We start from the raw sequence: 10,901 nt of genomic DNA, 5'->3' as shown, positions 1-10,901 counted from the left end.
CTTTGTGACACTTTTATATTTTCCCTACTTACTTATAGTATTGTTATTTTCATACATTTTACTTTAGTTATGTTATGAATGTGAAAAAACACTATTATAATTGTTACCTTTCAAATTCTTTAATTTTTTTTTTCGGAACCAGGGATTAAACTCAGGCCCTTGTGCTTGCCAGGGAAGCACTTATTCTACTGAGCCTGGGAGGGTCTAGGTTCCAACCCAGTGAGCCCACACCTCTTGTCCCTCCAAAGCAGCCACACAAAGCCGAAGCTGGGGATTCAGGAAAATACGAGGGATGGGTGGCCACTGTGAAGTCACTTAAAGAGTTAGAGTCACTGTATGGGGAATACAGATTTTGGTCACTACTATTAGGCCTGGACTTAACCTTGGCCCTTTGACTTGGTGGGCAGTTTTGTAAAGTGCATTAATCCTGTTGAGCTTCAGTTTTCTTCATCTTCAAAGTGAAGTATTTGATGTCCTCCCTTGAAGGTTCTTGTGAGGTACAAATGAAAAAAACTCAAAAGCTGTCTAGTAAATTGGGGCTGCTATTGCTATTAGGATCATTAGCGTAAAAAGGAAAAAAGTGACTCTCATACAGTGAGGAAAAAGGACACAAGGCAAAAGAGATCAAAGAGTCTTTAAAATCCCTAACCCCTAAAGCAGTCAGCCGTTTGCCTGCCTGCCCCACCGCTCACCCAGACCCTGTCCCACCATCCTCAACACTCACCCTTGATGGCCCCAGCTCCTTGGAGACCCAGCAGGAAAGCCAGGGAGAGGCTGCTCAGGACCACAGCTCTGGTCTGGAACATCCTCCCTTCAGGACTCATGCTGAGGCGCACAACTGTGGACTGTGAGCACGCAACAGTGACGAGGAACTGAGGAGGATGGGGACAGAAAGAACTCTGAAGCTGTGGGCAGCAAACAGCCAAAAGGAGGGGAGAGGAAGCAGCACGACTGGGCCAGACCAATCGGAGAAGAGCTAGAGCTGACACTCTCTGTTGCTGGGTAAACAGAATCCTGGAAAGGGCTCAGGAGAAGAAGGGAGGGTATTCAGAAGCCAGGATGGCCAGGGGAACTCCAGTTCATGTCAGAGCTGGAGAAAGAGATCTGAAGAGATAAACTATACAGATTTCTGATAGCAAATGTCTTATACTACAGTCTTCGATTTGATAGGATTAGTCTTCCTGCATTTCTGACACTCGTTTCTACCCTATGTATTCCATTTCTCTTTGAATTTTTTTTTTGGTTCATTATTTTTCTAACTAATTTTTAAAGTTATTTCATCAAGATACAAAAATTTCATGCTGTTTAGGAATAAATACACTACCTAATAAAAATAATCTTTCAGACCCACTTCGCTGAGATATGTTTCTATTTTTTACGTAGAAGTTTAATAGTTGCAGAGATCTTAATTAACTTGAATGAGTTTGATATTTAAATATTTTTCTATTTCTAGCCACCTCTGTTAGTGAGTTTTTTTACTAGTTATAAGCTACACTTACATAGTTTTCTACATACACGCTTTTCATTGGACTTTTCCTGATGTGTAAGATGATTGAAATAATCTCATTTTCTTTTTAATTTTTTTTTTTGTGTGTGTGATACCAGGGATCACACTCAATACTTATTCCACTGAGCTATCCCCCCAACCCAAACTACTTTTAATTTTATTTCATTCTTGTATAATACTCAGTGCAACACTGAATACAGTAACGATGTGTCCCTTATTTTGCTTTTATGTTTCTGCGAAGACTTTTGGATGTCTATTTTTAAATTTGTATTTCTTTGCCTGTTTTTGTGATGCTGGGGATTGAAGTCAGTGCCTCAGGCATAGTGGGAATACTCTACCACTGAGCCACATCCCCAGCCCAGATGTTGTTTTTCAGAGTGATTTCTCAAAAAAAAAAAAAAAAAAAAAAAAAAAAGTGATTTCTCTAATGCTTTCTTATTACCTGTAATATTTATTGTGTTGTTTTATATTTTACTCACCATACTTTTCCAATCTTATTTTAGTTTTTAATCTTGAAATATTTGTTATTTATAAGTAAAATTATAAAGTATCTAATATTTAATGTAATAATGAAATATACTACCTCAGCGTTTTGTTTTGTGGTAGCCTTTCTCTATGTAAATGATAATTAAGTATTATGAGATTAATGCAAGGGCCAAGGATATAGCTCAGTGGTATAAGTGCCTGCCTGGCAAGCACAAGGTCCCAAAATTGGTCCCTGGTACCCCCCCCCCAAAAAAAAAAAAGATTGCTTAAGAGATTAGTGCAAAGAGATGTATTGCTGCTTCTCAAGTATTATTTAATATTCATGTCAAATCTATATTATTAATGTCTATTCTAAAGAGAAATTACCTAAGAGATTAGGAGTTAAGCATTTGTCGAATCATTTATAAATGAAGAGGTTCAACCTAACCACTCTTATTGAAGAAACTGAGATTTTTTAAAACTTTATTTTATTTTGAAGAGTAAACACAAAAGCAAAGACAAATAGCAGAAGGGGCCAGGGAGCCATTCTACTGATGGCTCAGTAGAATAAGCGCTTGCCTGGCAAGTGTAGGGGCCTGAGTTCAATCCCTGGTTCTGCCAAAAAATTAAAAAAAGGACAAATAGCAGAAACAAAGACAGAAACAGGGTAACATACAACAATACATATTTTGAAAATAAGAACAACAAATTAACAATGGTTGTTATATTATGTATTTTTATTGTCAAATCTGTTGTTCAGATTAACAGATATAGTTATGCAAGATTGGACAAATAATTGACAATTAACACTTGAAGCTGAACTTTTACTCCACAATTCTATACAGACTCCTCATTCTTGGTGGACACCTTATGCTACACAATTGTCTCCTCTTGCAGTTTATACACTAGCACTTTACTTACATTTTATTTACATAGTAATTAGATACAGATAGATGTTACCAATTTGTTTTATTTTTTTTAAACTAATTTTTTTTTTTTGGTGGAACCGGGGATTGAACTCAGGCCCTTGCGTTTGCCAGGCAAGTGCTTATTCTACTGAGCCATCTCCCTGGCCCCCTAAATGTTACCAATTTAACATATTCTTTATCAGAACTTTTGGTGCAATAGGATCATATTTATAAATTTGTAAAGTATAGGTTAATTTTCTTTAAAAGTTTTAAAAAATATTCACAACAAACACAATAGACTAAGATGTTTCGGAGAAGGTAGGGTCCCTGACAATTTTTTCCTTTAGCGTTTTATTCTGCTTTCCGTGAACCTGACAATCTATTTGTCACATTCGGCCTCCAGCAGTGCTGCAAAGATCGGCTCTCTCAGGCCCACACAGAACACAAAGGATTAGAGTCCAGAGAACACAATGGCCTCCAAGTCAGATTTACTTGACAGTACAGCTGCACAAGCTCCTGTGCTTATGTAGACTCTTATGGTCTTTACCCTGAGCCCTAATGAGCCCCATGGTGGTCCTGTACAGGGAACCTGGATTCCCTGCCTTTCAAGACTGACAGATCTGAAGGAAAAAAATATGAATGATGTTAATCCTAAAAATCCTTTTGAACAGAGACAAAGCAGACTCAAGGACTGATTTTGTTCTGAAAAGGTAGGCATTTTAATCTATCTCTCTATGAACCATGGCACAAGTGACTTTCTAGACATTGAGATGACACTGGCTCCATCCCACATCCTGCGTGAGGTGTGATGGGAGAATGGTAATCACCATAGACTAGCAGAGCACCTGAGATCAGCTTTGGAGCAAAGAAAACACACACTCTCCTCAAGCCACATGAGTATCCAAATAGTTAAAATAAACATCACCCCTATCATCTTGACTACATCGTACACTAAATTGCAAGACCTTTCATGTTGACTGTCTGCCCGGTGAATGATGACTCATAGAAAGCTTCCTGCCCATTGGTTCTTTTCTCAGAGACTGTCCAATAGCAGGGCCATAGGGGATTGCATGGGCTCGCTGTCTGTGATATTTCACCCAGGAGTTTATTCAGTGAGTTCTTCATTTCCTGACAGCTACTTTCTCCATCTTACCAAGATGGCTCAGCAAGCCCCTGAGGCCCCGTGGACAGTGGCTCTGACTGTGGCACTGCTTGCGCTGCTCAACCCCACGGTCCACGGCAGGGCCACTCCAGGTAAGAGCACACCACCTGCTCAGGGAAGATGTGGCTCAGGGAACAACTAGAGGCTGTTCTCATTAGGAGACTGAACTTTGAGAAATGCTACAGGGGCTCCTGCCACGGTCCCATGCCCTTCCTTCCCAGCTGGAGAATCAGGCTAATGTCCCTGATGCCATCCAGCCAACCTAGCATTTCTCTCAGGGATACAGTTATGGTGGGTAGGGGAGAGGGGTCAAGGGGGTGGCATCCCTGCTTCTGACAGCAGACCAAGAGATCTAGAATGACTCTGGGGGACAAGGTTTCCAGGCAGAAAGGCCAGCAAAGCCAGTCTTGTGAGATTCCTCACATCTGCATCATTTTCTTCAGAGGAGCTCAGTGCTGGAGAGAGTGTGACCCCCCAGGACAGAGGAGGTGCCTCGGCCCCTTGGAGAGGGATGGCAAGACTGAGGCAAGGAGACAGGCTGCATTCCTCCCCTCGTAGGTTCTTACTGGAGGTGGTTATTTCAGCTTTCCCAATCCTGGTCAGAGAATCCACGTGAATTAAGACTCACGGGATGAATGAGATGAGGAAGTGGAGGTCTGTGGAAAGCATTCGTTACAGATAGCCAGGCAGCCTGGGGAGGGGCGACTAAGGGAAGGACCTCCGCCTCCCACTTCTTTTCTGTACTTGGAGCAGTTCTGTGGCTTCTAGTGTCTGGCATTCTTCTCTCTGGATGCACCCTATACACAACATCACAGGAGAGAGTGTTTTAGTTTTCTACTTCCCCCTTCTGTTATAGATCCTTCTTCTTTTAGACCTCCGCACCCCTTCTAGGACACACCTAGCATACACTGTCCTCATTTCAGCCTTCATTTTCCTGGGCCAGCTGTATTTCAACCTCCTGGTCCAGCTCCTCTAACCCCAGGGCCTCTGCGCTCCCTCAGCTCCACCTGCTGGGAGGGCAGGAAACACCTGCCTTTGTGGGTTACAGAGGTCACTGAGCCCCAGGGAGCAGCACAGCTCAGCGAGAACTCTGCCTTTGATATCCTGGGACTTGGAGGGGGAGGCAGCTAGGGCAAGGCCTGGAGGTGTGTGGAGGACACTGGATGAAGGCCAGGGGGGAGAGGAGACAGCACCATCACCCCATAACAGGAATTAGGCTGAGATAATGGCAGTGGGAATGATCAAGGAACTCCTGGAGGTGAAATGGGATGAGGATGTGTAGATGAGAGGAGCCTGAGGCCTGGTTCTCAGAGCAACTGCCCCGAACAAATGTTCAGTAAGAACTGTCAGAGCCACGGAGCAAGGCAGGCAGAGTGGCCAGGCAGGTTACAACCCTCCTCCTGCTCCTCTAGGTCCACACAGATGCCTGACCTCAAACAGGGCAGAAGAGCAAAGGCACAAAAGAGAGCCTTCGTCTTTGCCTAACACTGAGGGAAGAAAACATTGATCAAACCTCCCTACTGAGCAAGAGGTGGCGTAGCAGGTGGGCTTCAAGGAAGCAGACTGGTAGGGATGATAGGCGTTTGGCTCTGGTAGACTTTAAAGATTCGCTTTCCAGGGCTGAGGGCCCCTCATTACACGCCTGTACCCAGTGGATCAGGCCCCCACTTCCTGACACTGTCACTTCACCCAGGCTCTTGCGAAGTTTATTGTGCATTTGAGTCTTTGTGAGCTTACTCGTTTGTCATTTGTAGCCCCCCAGAAAATCACTGGGATGAACTGGGCTGGTGACCAGGTGAGCATCCCAGGGAAAGCCAGCTTTGCAGCCCGAGCACTTGTGCCCTTAAGGTGGTGTCAGAAGCTGCGTGACAGATTGGGTCTGGCACTGAAACTTCTGATAACCTCTTCAGTGAAGTAGTGGAGATTGCTGTGTTTGAAAACTACTTAGTAAACTTATTTAGAGCTCTGTCTTACGGCCTGGGCACTCCACCTGTTGCTTCACTCACTTACTAATAAAATTTTACTAAGACCAGGTGGATGTTGTATATACAGCGACAGCAGGCATCTGCCTTGAGAGGTTAATGTGCAGAAGATGAGTGAGATGTGCAAACAACCACACCACCGGAATTCGCGGGGGGTGACCGAGGCAGAGCAGACCCAAAGAGACTCAGCCAAGCAGAGCCCCTAGCTCCTGCGTAGGTCTGGACCTGTACCTGCAGGCACTCTGGCAGGGCCCTGGGAGGGGGGTGGGAAAGGCTTCTGTATAAAGAAATGCCAGCATCAGCAGCTCCAGATGTGGCGCAAGGGAGTCCATCCCGGTAAGTCCCTACTTGTGGCGATTTGCATCAAATAGGGTACAGTCCAGTTTCTGAAATAAAGTATTTCTTTGAAAAGTGAAGATATAACATTTTTAGACCTGAAATCCCTCTATGCTAAGAAACTTTAAGAAAGTTTTAGGTAATTTATTTTTTAAGGAAAAATAATTTTATAAAAATAGAAATAAGCATTTACATATTTTATAAAGAAATTTAGAAATCTAACCATATACAGAATTGTAACAGGATAGACCTATGACATTTCTTTTTCTTATTCTTGTGTCTTTTTTTCCCATTTATTACCCTTTTTTAAAAAAAGACTTTTACTTGAGAGACATTATGGCAATAAATGGTGTCTCATGACAAGAAGTACATATTTAGAAGACCTGGATGGCAGGCACTCCAAGCGTGACCCCTCTATTACACATCCTCAGCGCAGCCGCCGGGCTCACGGGCACCAGCATATACAGTTAGGGTGAGAGTCTCACCAGCCACCCGCTAGTCTCAAAAACCTGCTGATGTCCCCCAGCATCACTGCCCCAGCCATCTCGTGGGTACAAATGCACGGCTTTGCCCCGTCATGTTTCTCAGCTTTTCTCCTTGCCCACTCCTCATTGTCCAGTCCTCAAGTCCTCGCTTTCCTTTTATTTGTGTTGTAAGTTTCTATATGTAATTCCTCTTTTGAGTTCTTATACTAGGCAGACAATGCAATATTTACACATGTGGGTCTGGTTTATTTCACTTATATCTTCAAGTGGCATCCACTTAAATATTAAGGCTTCGAGTTTATCATTCTTTATAGCTGAGTAATACTCCATTATATAAAAGTACCACATCTTTTTCAACTATTCCATCCACATGTGACGGGCATCTGGTAATTTACTTTTACACTTCCTGCGTGCCAGGCAAGGGTAACCTGGGGTGTATCCAAGACAGTGACACAGAAGAGAGCTCACTTCGCTGTGGGAAAGAGAAGAAAATCAGGGAGGGCTTCTTGGAGGAAGTGACATCTAAGCCAAATTTCCCAATGGCAGCCTCTGACAGGGACCAGACTGAGAGCCCGGCCCACGCTCCCCTCCCAGCTCCTGCACCCCTGCCTCACCTCCTACCTGAGAAATGCGCCCCTGTGGGGCCCTGCGCCCCCTGGGACCTGCCTGCCACGTCTCTGGCTCTCCCGCTGCCCGCCCCTTCCAAACGTCTCTGAGTCAGCCCTCAGCAGCGAGCTAGAATCACAGTCTCCTCTCGGGTCGGGAAAGCGGAAAATGAGGCCTATAAAGGTTTCCTGACCTAGCTGAGATCACAGACTGCGGGAGTGGGAAGATTAGCGTGCAACAGCGGCGGCCTTGTAGATTAGCGTCTACCGGTTCTGAACCGAGGTCCCGGGCCCCGGGGCACACTTGGCCCCGCGACTGACCCGGCCGCTGGGTCGGGGCTCCCGCTGAGTCCGGGGTCCGCGCAGAGCTGACAGCCGAAGGTGGGGGGCCGGTCGGGGCGCCGCGCTCCCCTGCGCATCCGGGCGCGGGGTTGGGCCGGCGGGCGGGAGGTGGCGAGGTGGCACCTGCTCAGCGCCGCGCCTGCTCCCCGCAGAGAATTACCTGTACCAGGCGCGCCAGGAATGCTACGCGCGCAACGGGACGCAGCGCTACGTGGAGAGACACGTCTACAACCGCGAGGAGTTCGTGCGCTTCGACAGCGACGTGGGCGAGTTCCGCGCCGTGACCGAGCTGGGGCGGCCGGACGCCGAGAACTGGAACAGCCAGCCGGACGCCCTGGAGCAGAAGCGCGCCGTGGCGGACACCATGTGCAGACACAACTACGAGCTGGACGAAGGCTTCACCCTGAAGCGCAGAGGTGGGCGGGGGCGGGGGGCGGGGACAGCGCGACCCCAGGGCGGGGGCGGGGGCGGGGACGGAGGAGCCCCCGGGGGACCCCGAGAGCGCGGGGAGAGAGAAGGGCGGGTGCGGCCTGGACGCGGGGCCGTCGGGTCGGGTCGGGATCAGGGTCGAGGTGGGTCGGGAAGGAGCCGGTCCTGCGCCCGACGGTCACTGCCGGCGTCCCCGTGGGCCCCTCTGCGACTCCCGTCACTGCGTGAGGTGACCGGAGTTTAGGAAGTTGCTTGAAGCAGTTAGGTGAAAACGCTTCCGAAAGCAGGAAATAAGACGCAGCCACTGCTGGGCCTGGCAGCCGTGGGTCGGAGTGTGTGTCTCCGACGTGTTATAGTCTGTCTGTCTGTCTGTCTGTCTTTCTTTCTTTCTTTCTTTCTTTCTTTCTTTCTTTCTTTCTTTCTTTCCTTGTCTTCCTTCCTTCCTTTTCATTTTTTAAAACTTGTTTTTCTTGGTATTCTTTTCTGATGCCTGGTGAGTACAGTCATTATGAGGAGTTGGTACACGTGCCACGCCTTGATCCTCGTTTCTCCTTCGCTCCCCGCCCCCCACGTCACCTTCCCATCCGCAGGTCTACCGCCCTAACACTTATCTTTTTATTTTGCTTTTAAAATTGTTTATACATGAGGTTTTCCATATAAAAGAAACTGTACCACTTAACTTTCTGGATCTCATCTGTTTCACCTAACGTGAACTCAAGGTGCGTCCAGTTTTCCACCAATTACACCGTGTATTCTTCATGGCCAAGTAGCACTCCACTGCATAGATTTTCTTTATGCATTCATTCCTTAATGCATGTGCAGACCCATTTCCAAGACTGAGATATCGTGAGCTGTGCTGCTGTTGCAGCGGATGCTCGGGTACCACTGTAACTATGTGTCTTTAATCCTGTTTTGGAAGACACGAGATGTATGGCTGGGTCAAGTAAAATTTCTTTTTCATTTTTTTGAGGAAGTCTGCCTACTGATCTACATAGCAGTTGTACCAGTTTATATTCCCACTAACAACGAGACCTCTCCAGTACTTGTCGCTTCTTGAGTTCTTGATGATAGCCTTTCTTTCTGGAGGAAGAGGACAAGTTAGAGGTGTTTTGATTGGCATTTCTCTAATGGCCAGAGCTGCTGAACATCTTCTTGTGTACCCTGGTGCCTCACGCTTCTGAGAAGTGCCTGCTGACTTCCACTACCCATTTCTGGGGGATCTTTCATTCATTGAGACTAATTTTCTTAATTTTTATTTTTTTAATCTCTTCTGGGTTTTAGTCATCTCAAGAGTAGCTTGCAAATGTTTTTCCCTTTCTATAGTTTGTCTCTTCACTTAGTGACTGTCTCCTTTGTTGTTCAAGAGTGATTTTAATTTTATATACTACTATATACTTGGTGCTATTTCTTGTGGTACTGGGATGCTGTACAGAAAGTTCTTGTCTATATTTATGTCCTCAAGAGTTTAAACCATTTTGTCTGCTAGTAGAGTCAGGGATTCTATTTTAATAGCTAGGTCTTTGATCCATTTTGATTTTATCTTAATACGGACAGAAAGATACAGATCTAAATTCATTCTGTGTGTGGCTGCCCAGCTCTCCCACCGCCATTTGCTAAAGAGACCATGTTGTCTACTGTATATGTTTTGGGCTTCTTTGTAAAAAATCAGATGGCTGGACGTGCTTGGGATGTTCCTGCAACCTCTCTTCTGTTCCACTGACCCACGTTCTATTTTGGGGCCTGTATCACACTGTTTTTGTGGCTGTGGCTTTGTAATATAACTTGAAATTCAGGCTTTGCTCTTGTTGCCCAGGACTGCTTTGGCTATTCTGGGTCTCTCTTGATTTCATGTAATATTTAGGATTTTTTTTTTTTTTAGTTCCGTGAAAAATGACGTTGGTTTGATTGAGATTGCATTAAATCCAGATGTCATTTTTGATATGGCCATTTTGACATCACTGGCTCTGCCTATCCAGGAACAAGAGATGGCTTTACATTTTTAGGCTGATCTTTCATCTCCTTTTCTGAGTAGTTTTAAGTTAGAGGTCTTTTATCTTTTTGGCTATATTAGTTCATATATATTTAATTTTTCAAGCTACCATGAATAAGCTTACCTAATTTCTTTCTTAATGAGTTCATTACTTGTAAACAAAACTCTATTGGTTTTTTGTGTATTTATTTTGTGTTCTATACTTTGCTGAGTTTGTTGATTAGTTATAGAAAACTTTAGGTGCAGTTTGAAGGTCTTTCACATACAGGACTGCATCATCTATAAATAAGGAGACAGCACCATTGAGTACCTTCTGAAAAGACACACCCTTGGAGAGACAGTAGTCCAACAGAGGCACCGTGGATTTCCCTGTGGACAGGACAGGACAGCTGGAGGGAGCAGGGCCTGGATGGGACGTGGTCATCTAAGGAGATGAAGCCAGAAGGGTGCCAACCACTGACTCGTGGAATGGGGACATTTAAGTTCCTCCTGTCCTGTGTATGCCCCTTTTATTTCTTTTTCTTGCCTGATTCTTCTGGATAAAGTTTCAAGTACTACAGTGAAAAGAGTCACAATAGTGGACATCCTTGTCATGATTTTTATTTTAGAGAAAAACTTTCTGTTTTTTTCTGTTTGATGATGTTGGCAGTGAGTTTATCCTAAATCACTTTCATCAGTTTGAGATCCAGT

General features: G+C 45.2%; 2 protein-coding genes across 3 annotated transcripts in view; one reads left to right on the top strand and one right to left on the bottom strand.

The window, feature by feature from the left end:
• The window catches only part of LOC101590904 (HLA class II histocompatibility antigen, DP alpha 1 chain), a 7,680-nt gene extending 6,765 nt beyond the window's left edge, over positions 1-915 (bottom strand). Inside the window, exon 1 of one of the 2 annotated variants that reach the window (XM_023721084.1) lies at positions 725-915. In XM_023721084.1, coding sequence (XP_023576852.1) covers positions 725-824 — 100 coding nt within the window. In that variant the 5' untranslated portion in view covers positions 825-915. The remainder of the gene's footprint in view (positions 1-724) is intronic. The other variant, XM_004624256.2, reaches the window with a different exon arrangement.
• Positions 916-3,976: 3,061 nt separating this feature from the next.
• Positions 3,977-10,901, top strand: part of LOC101590770 (HLA class II histocompatibility antigen, DP beta 1 chain-like) — a 12,679-nt gene continuing 5,754 nt past the window's right edge. The window contains exons 1-2 of the mRNA XM_023721081.1: positions 3,977-4,134; positions 7,945-8,208. Of these exons, the coding sequence (XP_023576849.1) occupies positions 4,038-4,134; positions 7,945-8,208 (361 nt within the window). The 5' untranslated portion in view covers positions 3,977-4,037. The remainder of the gene's footprint in view (positions 4,135-7,944; positions 8,209-10,901) is intronic.

The sequence above is a fragment of the Octodon degus genome, unplaced genomic scaffold (genome assembly GCF_000260255.1).
Source record: "Octodon degus isolate 3935 unplaced genomic scaffold, OctDeg1.0 scaffold00005, whole genome shotgun sequence".
In the NCBI taxonomy this organism is placed as follows: domain Eukaryota; kingdom Metazoa; phylum Chordata; class Mammalia; order Rodentia; family Octodontidae; genus Octodon; species Octodon degus.
This window is presented reverse-complemented; position numbering and strand designations above follow the sequence as displayed.